Source organism: Manacus candei, unplaced genomic scaffold, assembly GCF_025592945.1.
Source record: "Manacus candei isolate 608988 ecotype Guabito, Panama unplaced genomic scaffold, ASM2559294v1 h1tg000070l, whole genome shotgun sequence".
NCBI classification, from domain to species: domain Eukaryota; kingdom Metazoa; phylum Chordata; class Aves; order Passeriformes; family Pipridae; genus Manacus; species Manacus candei.
The window spans coordinates 586,524-601,135 of NW_026138118.1; the positions used below are offsets into that span (position 1 = coordinate 586,524).

Sequence of the window (14,612 nt, forward strand, 5' to 3'; positions counted from 1 at the left end):
GATCCTGGTTGCCCACATCCCAGTGTAAGGAACAGGCAGCTCGTTAGCCCACACTCAGTATCTCCATCGCCTAAATCACCGCGTCACTTCATTGTCCCGCTGCCTCTTGAAGCTTGCTGGTTTTGCTGGTCGGCCGTGTTTTTCCAGCCCTGAGTTTTGTTTGTGCCGGTAATTCCGCTGTGTCAGGAGCGAGCTGGTGGTGTAGGGGCTGGTTTGGGTGTTTGGACAAAGGGAATGTTCAAAGTGTTAAGAGTGGGCCCGAGGAGTGTTTGCAGAGATAACAGCCCGGGCCGGCGCCTGCCCCTCGGAGCGGGCGGAGGGAAGGTCAAGTGTGGTCAGGGGGAAGTATTTTAGAAATGAATTCTTACCGAGCCTGGGTCCAACCTATTGAGGTTGGAAGAGGAAATGTATTTCAAGTGGAAGTTAAAAACTTGGTAAGTTGGGGGGGGGGTGTGATGGGGAAGGCTTGGAAAACTTCTCTGGCGCAGAAGTGGTTTGAATAGTGTGAAAGAGGGAGGGGGAAAGGGAAAAGGAAAGGGGAAAGAAAACATGAAAAAGGAAGGGGGAAAGGAATGGTATGGGGAAGAGGAGGGGAAAGGGATAGGAAAGGAAAGGTGAAAGGAAAAAGGAAAGGGAAAAGAGAAAGGAAAAAGGAAAGGAAAATGTGAAGGAAAGGGAATAGAATAGAATAGAATAGAATAGAATAAATAGAATGAAATTTCTCTTGGAAGGGACCTACAATGATCATCATGTCCGGCTGCCTGACCACTTCAGGGCTGACCAAATTAAAGCGTGCTGTTATTATAATGTAATATAATATAACTATATAATTTTTTTGGCTGGTTTTGATGGCAGAGCTGTTCCCCCTGGGCCGGGTCTGGTCTCAGCCCTGTGCTGATGGTGGTTCTGAGCCACAATTAGAGATCTGGCCTCTCCAAGGGCTGGAATCCTTTCTGCTGCCCCAGTGCAGTAACTTTGCTCCTCCTTGGTCTCTCTGTGATGCCAAAGCTGCTCCAGCGGCTCCTGGACGATCGCAAAGCCACCGTTGAGATGATCCAGGCGGAGGGCGACCGGATCGCGCAGTCGGCCGAGCCCGCGGATCGGGAGAAGATTGTGGGGCAGCTGGAGAGCCTGGCACGGCGCTGGGCAGGGCTGCTGGGCCGGGCAGCTGCCAGGTGAGAGGGACTGGGACCAGCTCATCCTGCGGGTCTCGGCGTCCCGGGGCACGGGGTTACAGCATTCGGGAAGCTGGCAGAGATTTCTGCGCAGGTACATCCTGGAAACCTGGAAACAGCTGGAAAACATGGGAAATCAAAGGCTGTTTGGGAGCTGGAGCTGATAACGGTGGTTTACAATGGCAGGGAAGAGCTCAGATTAAATAATTTCCCTGCAGGGGAGGGATGTTATTTTTATTCCTGTAAGCATTAACATCCTGTTGACACCTTTCTGCCGCCAGAATCTTGTTTATGAGTTGCTTGTTACTACCTAAGCTGATATCTGAGGCTATGAAGACACTTCTGAGGGCTGGATTGGACCCTCTTAGTGTTTTTAGTCACTGACAACAAGCTGGGCTGTCCATCCAGAACTTGTACTGGAGCTGGATTGTCTTTGACCAGAAGCTCAGCAGCCCTAAAACACCAAGTCTGGCCACAAGCTGAGTATGTCAAGGGATCTTCAAGATAGTGATAGGGATGGAAAAAAAGGGGGTTGGAATTAGATGATCTTAAAGATTCCTTCCAGCCCAAACTGTTCCATGAGAAGCTACACAATGGGGAAGCCTTTCTGCCATCTTCCCAGGGGGATAAACTGGATCCTAAAGGCACAGCTGCAGGAAAAAACTCCATTTGCAGTTTCTCCACGTTGATTTTTGTCTTTGCCTGACATGGTGTCTCACCTTGCTCTGAACAGGGCTGCTTTGCTTCCTGCTTTCTAATTCTTGAAGCTGCTTCCCACTCCTGGCTCCTTAGTGTTTTCATTGAATGATAGAGTCACAGACTGGTTTGGGTTGGAAGGGACCTTAAAGCCCATTTCATTTCAACCCCCTGCCATATGCAGGGACACTTTCCACTAGACCAGGTTGCTCCACTCCCTGTCCAACTTGGCCTTGAACACTTACTTCCTTCTTATTTTACTATTCCTTCTTACAGGCAGAAGCAGCTGGAGGACATCTTGGTCCTGGCAAAGCAGTTCCACGAAACCACAGAGCCCGTGTCGGACTGGCTGTCGGTGACGGAGAAGAAACTGGCCAACTCTGAGCCCATTGGTACCCAGACTGCCAAAATCCAGCAGCAGATCAGTCGGCACAAGGTAGGGCCTGTGCCTGAATGGGATGGAGGTGGTCAGTGTCAGGTCCTGCTCTGGTGGCTGTTGCCACCACAAAGAGGGGGTTTTGGGCATGCACAAGTGTTGGAGGAGTTACCCAGGCTGTTTTATGTGTGGAGAAGGCTGCCAAACCCTGGCCCACCAGTGTGGGTGAACATTAAACCGATGTCTTTGCACCTCACAGCAAGTATATCTGGGTTTGGATAGAAAAAAACATTCCCATTGTGTTTCTTTTTTAATTTTGATGCCGTTTGCAGGCGGGTTTTGTGTCTCCTCCATTCCTTCAGTTGCACTCGTCGTTTGTTTCCCCTTTCACGTTGCATTTATTTTATTTATTTTATTTTATTTTATTTTATTTTATTTTACTTTATCCATTTTTCACTCATTTTCCTTTCTGTTGTCCATTTTATCCTCCCGCCATTCAGGCTCTAGAGGAAGAGATAGAGAGCCACGCTGCCGACGTGTCTCGGGCGGTCGGGGTCGGGCAGTCCCTCTCCTCCCTGAGCTGTGCCGCCGAGCAGAGGCTGCTGGCAGAGAAATTAGACTCTCTGCAGACCCGCTACGGCGAGGTCCACGACCGGTGCTGCCGGAAGGCAGCACTGCTGGATCAGGCTCTGGCCAACGCCAGGCTTTTTGGGGAGGAGGAGGTGGAAGTGCTCAACTGGCTGGCTGAGGTCGAGGACAAGCTGGGCTCGATATCCGTAAAGGATTACAAACGGGACGTCCTGCAGAAGCAGCATGCAGACCAGCTGGTATTTTCCCTTTTTCTTCCATGTTTATGTTGTTTATTTTGTTGCATTTATCTGGTTTTGTTTTTGTTTCTGGTCTGGCTTCAATTTCGCGAAGCTTGTTCCGCTGCTGGTTCTCTTCTTCGAGGCTTGGAGAAGTGGAAAGACGTTTCATGTGCTACAAACAATAATTGTGGCCCCAAAAATGGGTTTCCCTGGGGGAGAAGGGGGGAAACTTCAAATGGTTCGGTTGCTTTGTGAACAATGTCTGAGCCAGCTTGGCCACCCTGTGCCTTTAGAAAGCTGGATGCTGTTTCCAAGACTGAGAACTGGAAAAGCCTGGTGGGTTTTTGGATCCAGGCTGGCCACCAAGGAAGCCTCTGCTTCCGCTCCTGGGGCTGTGCAGGCTCTTCTCAAGAGTGAGGAAGGGCAAGTCCTTTGGTAACCTGGATCCAGTGGGTTGGGATGGGTTTTGTCTAAGATTTGAGCCTTTGAGTCCCAGAAGGCTCAATAATTCCTGTAGCAGGATGACTGGACAATTATCAGATGGGTTGTCCACCCTTCCTATGCTCGGTAGGGAAGTTCCTGCTCTTCATAGCATCTCTGGCTGGCAGGACACAGGGATCTGCCTGCAGCAGAATAACCCAGATTTGCCTTTTCCACCAGGCTTTGAATGAGGAAATTGTGAACAGGAAGAAGAACGTGGACCAAGCCATTAGAAACGGACAAGCTCTTCTGAAACAAACCACAGGTAACACGGAAATCTTGGCACGGGAAGCCCCCAGTCCTCCTCACACTCTTCCCTGGGAAGTCCATGCTCTGCAGTGATCACTGTTCAGGGGAGGCTGTTCTCCTTCAGGTCTTAATTTCTTTTTGGAATCTTCCAAAGCAGCTGTTTTACCTCCAGACCTGGATGCTGAGCCACTGGGTTGCTCCCAGATCCCAGCCTCGCAGCCTGGAGAGCGGGTGATTCCCACCGCTGCCGGGGGGATGCTCGGAGCTGAGCAGCCCTGCAGCACAAGGGAGGGTTTTCTCATTGCATCCAGCTGCTAAATCGCATGGGAAGAGGTTAAAAATACCCCCAGCCCTTTCCTAATATTGCTTTCCCATATTGAGCAGTTGTTGCTGTTGCCACGTGGGTGTGAGTTTATGTTTATGAGTGGGAAGAAAGGTCGGGGCGATGCATTTCCTTCAGATGTGGTCTGCTCGGAGCAGATGTACAGCCCTCTGTCCTTGTGGGAGCTGTGGAGCAGGAAGAGTGATTACAAAGGATTTGGCATGCATTTTCATGTCCTCTTAGAAACAGCAGTAAAGAGTGAACCGGCCCTTTTTTTCCTGGAGTTGTGACACGTTAGTCGAGGACTGAGCTGGTGTGGTTTTGGAGCTTGTGGCAAAGCCAGTTTTAGCAGCTCCTATCCCAAGGAAGAGATGGACTTTACTCTGACTGGTGGAAAATGAGAGAGTAGCTTCCTGGCTGTAAAAACAGGCTGAAGTTGTATGAATGTAAAGAGAAATGAGGGTGGAATTAGGTGTTTAAAATGAGGGGAACAGGGCAGGTGGCTGCTGAAACCTCCCTGCAGCCCAACCCAGCATCATTTGCCCCTCGCCGCTGTCTCGCAGGGGAGGAGGTGTTGCTGATCCAGGAGAAGCTGGATGGGATTAAGACCCGCTATTCCGACATCACCGCCGCCAGCTCCAAAGCCCTGCGCACGCTGGAGCAGGCCCGGCAGCTGGCCACCAAGTTCCAGTCCACACACGAGGAGCTCACGGGGTGGATGAGCAAGGTGGAGGATGAGCTGGGCTCCAGTGGGGCACAGTCCCCCGCTGGAGAGCAGATCCCCCAGTTCCAGCAGCGGCAGAAGGTGGGCGCTGGGAGAGCGGCACTCCGGGATGGGGACGTGAGGGTGGGAGCTCGTGGGGGTTTGCTCCTTGTTTGAGAGGCCGGGGAGGAGCTGGAGAGGGAGGTCACCTGCTGAGAAAGACATGTGTCCATGGGTGCCTTCCACAGGAGCTGAAGAAGGAGGTGATGGAGCACAGGCTTGTCCTGGACACGGTGAACGAGGTGAGCCGGGCTCTCCTGGAGCTGGTTCCCTGGCGAGCCCGGGAAGGGCTGGATAAGCTCGTGTCGGACACCAACGAGCGCTACAAGCTGGTCAGTGACACCATCAAGCAGAGGGTGGAAGAAATCGATGCTGCTATTCAGAGGTCTCAACAGGTAATTTAATAACCCCGCTGGAGGCTGATGGGTTTTCTTGGGAGAGTGGGAGCGAGAGGCTCGGCGCTGCTCCAGCTGTACAGTGCAATGGCAGCAGGAGGGATGGCAAGCACAGCCAGACAGGAGGACCAAATCCCATTGGGAATGCCAAGAAATGGACCACAGCAGCAGCACGTGGCAGCAGGGCTGTTTCCTGACCGGTCCCATTGCATGTGGTTGGGATGGGATAATTCTGGAGCAGCACCGCGTTATCCTGCCTGCAGGCTTCTGCTGACAGGGGTGATGTAAATGGTGACTTTCAAGCCTGGAAAAACATCATCCCCTGCTGTGAGAGCACAGGGATTTGTTCCAGGCAAACAGTCCTCCCCAAAAAGGCTTGTCCTGCACAGGCTAGATGCTGTGGAGTGCAGTGAATAACTGCCCTTGCTCTGTAGAGCGCTGAGTCCATGGAGCTGATCCTGCCAGCATAATGCTCCTGTTTACAGGGATGTCCATTGCCCTGCATGCAGGGAGGGTGTAGGGAAAGATGGCTGCTCCAATATGCCCCAAAACCAGCTGCAGGAGTCACCTGCATCCACCCTGATGTCCCTTCTCCTCCCCACCTCCGTGTGCCGGGGCGAGGCATTTGTTCCCGTGTCCCGCTGGGTCCCTCTGTTTTTCCCACCATCCCCAGATCTCCATGTGCTCCATCCCTGCTGCCCATCACTAACCACTGCCCATCCTCTCCCATGTGCCAGTACGAGCAGGCAGCTGATGCAGAGCTGGCCTGGGTGGCCGAGACCAAGCGGAAGCTGATGGCTCTCGGTCCCATCCGCCTGGAGCAGGACCAGACAACGGCTCAGCTGCAGGTGCAGAAGGTCTGTGTGCACCTCATGGATGAGGGAGATGGGGTGGGCAACGAGGAGGGATGGCCCAGTTTGGGATGGGATGTGGTTTGGGTCACGGGATGTGATTTGAGGGAGCAACTTTACCCTGGGGTGTGTAGGGCCAAGCCTGGAGCACCAGGAGAGATGCAACGCTTGTCCTTGGAAAGGAAAAGGGAAAAAAAAAAGGAGAAAGAGAATTTAGAGAAATTAAGTGTTGGGCTTCTAAAGGAAAAAGCTTCCTGTCCGTTTGCAGGAGCTGTTTAGGGATAGATGGGTGCTCTTGCCAGGAATCCCCTTGAGAGAGCTGCTCCCTTGGAAGCCTTTCTGTGTGGCCACTGGAGCAAGCTCTGCTGGGATCTTGCTGGCACTGGCAGCAGGAAGGGTTTAGAAAAATGTATATATTGATTAATGAGGGTGCTTTTCCATTTGCTTTTTGCCCATTGTTCCCTGCAGTGGGGGACTCCTCAGTTCCCTCCCAGCAGCCAGACATGGAACAAAGAGGCGCTGGGGTTTTTGTTTTTTTTATATCTTTGAGATGAGCTCATGCCTGAAAGAACGTGCACTTTAAATAAACGACCCTTTTCTTCCCTTTGCTTGGGCAATCAGAGCAGCTGACAGGCTTATTGGATTTAAAATTAAAAAAAAAAAAGGAAAATAAGAGTGTTATAAGGGTGGGGGGACTGAACCATCAAGCATTAAGTTAAATTGAGCTCAGCTTCCAGCTGTTAATCTTGTGGACCTTGGGAATGGCAAAGTTATTGGTAGATGCAGTTCTGGAGAGCACTGTTTTGGGGGATAACATCTTTGCTAACGAATGGATGATGGAGCTTTTCCCCTGGTGAGGACCTTGGGTGTGGAAGTGATTATACCTCATTTTAAGAGCTGTTTTCAGGTCTTTGAAAGAGAGAGGTTGATGTAGATGAGTCATGAGAAAAACAGGCAGGAATCTGCATTTCCAGCCAGATTTTCAGTGTGCCACAGGACACTTGTGATGAGTTTTTCGTGGTCTCTGCAGCACCCAGCGCTGGCAGGAGGATCTCATGGATGGGCTGGGGAGAGGTCGAGCTGGGGGGAGAGGTTGGGCTCAGCTCTGATTTCTTGCCTTTCTTTGGACCTTTCCTTCCTACAGGCTTTTTCCATCGACATCATTCGGCACAAAGACTCCATGGATGAGCTGTTCAGCCAGCGCAACGAGATCTTCGGGACCTGTGGCGAGGAACAAAAAGCTGTTCTCCAGGTGAGCCCAGGGGGGACAGAGAGGGGAGAGAGGCGAATCCTCAGCTCTGGCACAGGCTGAAGGAGTTTAAAATTGCTCCATCTTCAGTAATCCCCACCAGTGTTAGCAGAAATCTCTTTACATTTATTGCTCTCCTTTATTGCGTATTTTTATTGCAGGGTTTGGGGAGGGGGAGACAGCGGAGATTCCCGAGGCTGCTTTAATTGGAATTACAGCCCGTGCACGTGGAAGGCCACCAAAAGCACCTCCTTCTTTTCCAGCTCACAGCATGGAGCTGGCTCTTTTCCTGGGCCCTTTTGCATCCCTCACCATAACTCTCCTCCCTCCTTCCTTTTTTTTTTTTTTCCAGGAGAAAACCGAGTCCCTGGTGCAACAGTACGAAGCCGTGAGCCAGCTCAACTCGGAGCGCTACGCTCGCTTGGAACGTGCCCAGGTCCTGGTCAACCAGTTTTGGGAGACCTACGAGGAGCTGAACCCATGGATCGAGGAGACTCAGGCCCTCCTCTCCCAGCTGCCACCTCCAGCCATCGACCACGAGCAGCTCAAGCAGCAGCAGGATGACATGAGGGTAAGAGGCTGCGGCGTTTGCATCTCCTGTCCAGGAGTTCTTCTGCCTTAAACAGAGTTGCAGCACTTGCAGAGGCAAGAGCACCTTTTTTCTTGAATTTGCCTCATTTTTTTCCCTGTTCTCTTCTTTTTGGGGATCCCGCTTGCATAATCCAAGTGTGCCATGTGGAAGTAACTTGTCACATTTGAGCACCCCTTACCAAAATGCAGCTTGCACCCAGGGGAGCCTGGCTGCCTTCGGATCTCCTGCCTGATTGTGGCAGGGAAAAGCACTAAGTGCTTTTTGGGTAGAGAGCTGCAAAGCAAAAATTCCCAGTGGGGTCCCCTGTGGAGCTGTGGGGAGGGCCAGGAGCTGGGGAAGGACCCGTGCTGGGTGTTGTGCCATAGCCATGTTAGGAAGAGCCGAGTTCCATGTGCTTGGCAGATACTGGGGCATGAAATCCACGGTGTGAGTTCCTACCAGATACGATCACAGCTCTTGGAGTGTTGCATGGAATAAATCGGCAGCGACTTGAAACAGATTTCCAAACAAATCTATTTTTTTTTTCCCTGCTATTCCCTAGCAACTGAGGGAGTCCATCGCTGAACACAAACCTCATATCGACAAGCTGCTGAAAATCGGGCCGCAGCTCAAGGACCTCAACCCCGAGGAAGGAGAGATGGTGCAGGAAAAGTACTCCACGGCCGAGGCCATGTATGCCAAAATCAAGGAGGAGGTTTGCCAGCGGGCCCTCGCGCTCGACGAGGCCGTCTCTCAGTCCACCCAGGTACGCTGGGGTGCCAAGGAGATGAATCTTCTTCCCGCAGCCCCCTGGGGAAGCCCACGTGCTTTGGAATGTGGTTTTTATTCCGAGTGTGAGGATTGTAAAACCCTTTATAAGGCATAACGTGGTCAGACACCTCTGGGGCAGTTTCCTGCTGCTCAGCTCTGGCTGTGGGAGCGGGAGGAAAAGGCTTTTTTTTGAGGCTCGACGTGGTAAATAGGCTAATAAATTTTTACAACCACAATAATGATGCTGGTTCAAAGGGGCTGCTTTGGCATCCGCCCAAGGTTGGAAGGGCCCGGAGAGCCTCTTGAAAGAGCTTGAAGAGAGAATTTTCAATTCTGATAAGCTGTGAGTGCAGTGAAGAGCCATATAGGATCCTTTGTATGGGAGAGGTAACAGTTGTCTCCGTGGTCTGGGCATCCCCCGAGGAGGTGGGTGAGTGCAGGAGAGATAGGAAAGGAAGGGCAGAGACTGGAGGTGCTGAAGTCCAGAAAGGGGGTGAAGTGTTCCTGCCACTGAGGGTTGGTGACTCCCAGTTATGTTTCATTTCACCCCCTGTTACCGTAGCGCAGTTGGTTCTCGTCATGTCTGGGTGTTTTATTATTTTAATTCCTGTATTGTGTAGTCACTTCTCTTGGTTTGCACTTGTATTAACTCCGAGTTTTTCCCCCCCACATTCCCCTCCCCTCTCATCTCTCACTCCCATTGTGGAATGTGTTGTCTGTGTGTGTTGCTGCCTGTGCCCGTCCTCCCCACATGGTCCCATTTCATTCTTGTGTTGACTGCGCCCCACCATTGCAGATTTCGGAGGTAAGCGAGTCCCCCACCACAGATATTCATTTTCACTCTTTGGGCTGATTCTATTTTACACCCGGACTTTTATTTCTGGTCCATGCACAGCTCAGCAGAACATGCTTAAAAATTAACTCCAGGGGCCTGAAATCACGTTTTTGGGATGGCTTTCATTGCGTTGCCGCCTGGTCTCAGCCGCTCATTCTGCTGGGAATGCTTCCTGCAAAGCAGAGGTTTTGCTTTCGGAGGGGTTTACCCTGAGCTTCCTGCTCCAAGCTGGACGTGCTGGTTTGCTCCTGCTTGTTGGCTGAGCCAGCGTGTCCTGATCAACTTTGCACCAAGAGCCCGTCCCCTCTCTGCTGGTAGAGCCTGGGATTTGGTGGACACCAGCACGGGTGTGTTCCCATTAGGAACTGGGAGAGGGACCAGAGCTGGCAACCACAGTGCAGAGCTGTCCTTCCCACCAGCAGAGATGGTTTGGGATCTTTAAGGCCAAAGTTGACTTTTCTGTAAGAAAACCCATGAGAAACCCTGCTAGACCCCCTTCCTCTCTCACTCCTGGCTTTCTGGTTCTGCTTTTAAAGCTCCAGCTCTGTGGCAGCTCCTCCCCACCTGCATGCAGCCCCCCACCACCTCCTGCTGACCCTGCCGGGGTGGGTTTCCACCGGCCTTGCACCACACAGAGATTCCCATCAACACCAAACACGGGCACTTTTCCAGCAGCATCTTTGCCCGGCTGCTCCAACAAACCAGGTCTTTCTCGCCCACCCACAAAAAACAAGACAGCAGCAAAAAAAGTGGATTTGTGGGGTTGAATCGGGTGACAAGTCACTGCCATGTTTGGGTCAGAGGGGCCAGTGGTGGCTCTGGGAGTCTCCTTGGCTGCTCTGTTGGCTCTGTTGGAGCAGGGCAGGTGTGAGCAGGAGGCTGCAGGTGACATTGCTGCTGCTGTAGGTGGCATTGCTGCTGCTGCAGGTGGCATTGCTGCTACAGGTGGCATTGCTGCTGCAGGTGGCATTGCTGCTGCAGGTGGCATTGCTGCTGCAGGTGGCCTTGCTGTCATGGGCAATGTCTGTCCTCTCTGAGAGGCCGTGGGGGCAGCGCTCAGGGCTGTGGCACACGCAGGCAGCAACGCAGCGTCATTTGATGCCCTCTCCCCTGCCCTAATGGATCTGCTCTCCTCCAGTTCCACGACAAGATCGAGCCCATGCTGGAGACGCTGGAGAACCTCTCGTCCCGCCTGCGGCTGCCACCCCTCATCCCCGCCGAGGTGGATAAGATCCGGGAGTGCATCAGTGAGAATAAAAACTCCACCGTGGAGCTGGAGAAGCTGCAGCCCTCCTTCGAGGCTCTGAAACGCCGCGGGGAAGAGCTGATCGGTCGGTCCCAGGGAGCAGACAAGGACCTGGCAGCCAAAGGTATCTCCGGGTGGATTTAACAGTGCCCAGCTTCTCCTCCCCGAGCCATCGCTGCTGGGGAGGCTTTGGTGTGCCAAAGGTGTGTTTTGGAGGTTCTCCTGGCCTTAGGAGGAAGGATGAATCCTCTGGATGGAGGTGGCTGGTGCCTGCTTCCATCTGGAGCAGACAGGGTGGCATCAGCCAGAGGAGAAAGAAGTATTTGTGGCTTCTCAGCCAAGCTGAGCCCTCACCCTGAGCTGGTCTCTTGTTGGCGGCCCCTGTGACATGATTTGTTGATGTTGATTCAGCATCTAATGGAGGGAAGGAACATCCCCAGCACAAAAAGACCCATCAACACGATTGGCACTAATTGGCACCTTCCTTGGCAGCTCAACAGTCAGCTCATGGACTGAGTGAGCAGAGACTTCATGCTAGAGGTGGTCAGAACAGAGGTTCGTTGGAGGGAGGGTGTGTGGGCAAATTTGCCCTGAGCTTGCCTGCACATAAATAAAGGCTTTATTTCTGCAAGCTGGAGTTTCTCACGTCCCTCAGTATCTCCCAGAGTTAATGCTCTGATAGTCCTGGCCCTCTTTAATTCCCTTTTGAATATTCTCTTGGCTGTTTCGAAGTGTTCTCAAAACGCTTTTGAGTTGTAAAAAGGTTTCCTTCCCCACTGAATATTTTAACTTCCTTCCTCAGTAATCCAAGACAAGTTGGATCAGATGGTTTTCTACTGGGAAGACATCAAAGCTCGGACGGAGGAACGTGAAATGAAGTTCCTTGATGTCCTGGAGCTTGCAGAGAAGTTCTGGTACGACATGGCAGCCCTCCTGACAACCATCAAGGACACACAGGACATTGTTCATGACCTGGAGAGCCCAGGCATTGACCCCTCCATCATCAAGCAGCAGGTGGAAGCAGCAGAGGTGAGGCCCATGGGACTGTACCTCAATCTGGAGCTCGTCTGCCCCCAGCTTGTCCTCTAAATTGGGAAGATCTTAGATGTGAGCGTGGCCAGAAGCAGCTGTAAATCAGTTTTGTAGGCAGTCAGTCGGATCATGAAGAGTTATTTCCACTGCAGTTTGGAACTGCAAGGAATAAACCAGAAGTGTATTTCACGTATCCTTCACCTTAAATCACTTTATCTGCTGCTGTTCTGGGAAGCGTATGAAGCGTGTGGTCAGAGCTGTTGTGCCCACTTGTTTGGAGTGATGTGGAAGCTTGCACAGCTCTGCTCACAACCCAAAGGCTGTCTGGCGTGGGAAGTGTATATTTAGCTTTTGGTTAGACTGGAGATAAGTGCTTGGATTTGTGTGCTGATGGTTGTTTCAGATAAATGGCGAGATCGACTTCAGGTGGGTGTGACTTGACCCGGATCTTGAGGAGCTGGGATGTTTCTTTATGCTTTGCTAAGTTTAGCTTTGCTGTTCCCCTTTTTATAACTATTCTGACTTCAGTTTGCACCTTTTGAGTCTCAAAACCTCATGCCTATGTTGACAAAATGCTCCTGTAAACAGCACATCTCCTGTAAACATCATCTTCAGCCAGGCAGTTCAGGCTCACATCTAAATACAGATGTTCTTATTTTAGTTCCTGTCCTGTGGGCAGAGGTGGGAGTGGACCAGGGTGGTGGTGACAACACTGGCCACCTACTCCCTGTGTCACCTGCTCCTGGGGTCTGGAGTTGGGCTGTTGGCCAAGGTGCAGGGCACTGGAGCAGGAAGGACTCTCTGTTCTTTATCCCTCCTGCTCTTGGGGCAGTTTTGGAAGAGCATTTAATAATAAAGGTTTTTTTTCTTCTATGGCTGTGTCTGTGCAGACTATTAAAGAGGAGACTGATGGGTTGCATGAAGAGCTGGAGTTCATCCGCCTCCTTGGAACTGATTTGATTTTTGCCTGTGGCGAAACTGAGAAACCAGAAGTGAAAAAGAGCATTGATGAGGTAGGAAAAGCCAGCAGCTTCTTCTTCAGATAAAATCAGGTGGGAGCAAGTGGGAGCTCTGGTTGAAGAGCCGAACGAATTCCGTGGGCAATCTTGTGTTCCGCAGATGAACAACGCGTGGGAAAACCTAAACAAAACGTGGAAGGAGAGGCTGGAAAAGCTCGAGGAAGCAATGCAGTCGGCTGTGCAGTACCAAGATACGCTTCAAGTAAGAGGCAGGGCTGCTGGTGTGGAGTGGGTGGACCTTGGGAACACCACTGCAAGTCCAGGAAACATCTCCTGGGCGAGCGTTTGCAGGTCTGATGGAGCCCAAGCTCAGCAGCCAGCTCTGAGGAAGAGCAGATAGTTTGAATTTATCTTCCCAAGTCTGTCTCATTCCTGCACAGAGCAGCAGGGTGAGGTGGCTGCTGGCAGGTCCTTATGCTGGAAGCAGGAGAGGGAAGGAAAGAGAGAGCAGGCCAAGCACCTCAGCCCTGAAAGACGAGTTTTGTGGTTGTGGGGTGGCGGAGGGACCATCCCTGTCACCTGACCAGCTGCAGGGGGAACACTTTGCCATTCCCTTTGCTCATGTTGTCCATGCTCTTTCCAGGCCATGTTTGACTGGCTGGACAACGCTGTGATCAAGCTCTGCAACATGTCACCTGTTGGCACCGACCTCAGCACGGTCAAGGAGCAGATGAACGAGATGAAGGTACGCGGGCGGAGAGGGACCAGTTCCCCGGCACTGCTCTGCCTCACAGAGCTCCAGTGATTCATTTGGTTCTGGTTTTTGTCCTGCTTGTTTTGGCAGGAGTTTAAAATGGAGGTTTACCAGCAGCAGATTGAGATGGAAAAGCTTAATCACCAAGGTGAGCTGATGCTAAAAAAGGCTACGGATGAGACAGACAGGGACATCATAAAGGAACCACTGACAGAGCTGAAACATCTCTGGGAGAACTTGGGCGAGAAAATTGCTCACAGACAGGTAGAGTGGAGACCTGGGGCTCTCACAAGTGTGGGGTTGAAACTCGCCGTGATGCTCCCAGTTACTAAAATTTCCCTTTTCCATCCCCGTCCTTGCCCAGCACAAGTTGGAAGCAGCTCTGCTGGCACTTGGCCAGTTCCAGCACGCCTTGGCAGAGCTGATGGCCTGGCTGACCCACACCGAGGAGCTGCTCGACGCCCAAAAACCCATCAATGGAGACCCGAAAGTCATCGAGGTTGAACTCGCAAAGCACCACGTGAGTGTTCCCACCCCAAGGACATTTTCAGTCCGTTCCCGTTGCAGGATCGTGTTTCTCATGAAGGATTTGAGTCCACAACCAGGCGGGGATCAACAGGGTGTTTAAGAGAGATGTCCAATGTTTGCCCATCTCGTGCAGGTGCTGAAGAACGACGTCCTGGCCCACCAAGCCACCGTGGAGACAGTGAACAAAGCAGGGAATGAGCTGTTGGAGTCAAGTGCAGGGGACGATGCCAGCAGCCTGCGGAACCGCCTGGAGAAGCTGAATTCCTGCTGGGAGTCAGTGCTGCAGAAAACAGAGGAGAGGGAGCAGCAGCTGCAGTCCACGCTCCAGCAGGTTGGGAAGAGGCGTTGGGAATAGCCCCCTGTGCAGTGGGGTGCTGCTTGAGGGTCTGCTTTCCCCTTCATTTTGGGGGGAAGATAAGGGGGGAAAGAGTTAGGAAGACACTGGGATTATTTTTATGCAAGTTTTTCATGTAACTCAGTCCTGGAGTGGTTCAGTGCCTGCCCAAAAGCACATGGAGGACCAGGAACACCTGTGGATTATGGATACACAG

The 14,612-nt window shown here is 52.0% G+C and overlaps 1 protein-coding gene across 1 annotated transcript in view; it reads left to right on the plus strand.

The window, feature by feature from the left end:
• MACF1 (microtubule actin crosslinking factor 1) overlaps positions 1-14,612 on the plus strand; it is a 112,555-nt gene that overhangs the window by 80,286 nt on the left and 17,657 nt on the right. Inside the window, exons 60-77 of the mRNA XM_051807351.1 lie at positions 1,009-1,175; positions 2,148-2,307; positions 2,748-3,074; positions 3,717-3,801; positions 4,671-4,912; positions 5,059-5,265; positions 6,003-6,122; positions 7,261-7,368; positions 7,718-7,936; positions 8,499-8,702; positions 10,681-10,912; positions 11,591-11,817; positions 12,711-12,833; positions 12,940-13,041; positions 13,423-13,524; positions 13,624-13,797; positions 13,898-14,053; positions 14,195-14,392. Of these exons, the coding sequence (XP_051663311.1) occupies positions 1,009-1,175; positions 2,148-2,307; positions 2,748-3,074; positions 3,717-3,801; positions 4,671-4,912; positions 5,059-5,265; positions 6,003-6,122; positions 7,261-7,368; positions 7,718-7,936; positions 8,499-8,702; positions 10,681-10,912; positions 11,591-11,817; positions 12,711-12,833; positions 12,940-13,041; positions 13,423-13,524; positions 13,624-13,797; positions 13,898-14,053; positions 14,195-14,392 (3,153 nt within the window). The remainder of the gene's footprint in view (positions 1-1,008; positions 1,176-2,147; positions 2,308-2,747; positions 3,075-3,716; positions 3,802-4,670; positions 4,913-5,058; positions 5,266-6,002; positions 6,123-7,260; positions 7,369-7,717; positions 7,937-8,498; positions 8,703-10,680; positions 10,913-11,590; positions 11,818-12,710; positions 12,834-12,939; positions 13,042-13,422; positions 13,525-13,623; positions 13,798-13,897; positions 14,054-14,194; positions 14,393-14,612) is intronic.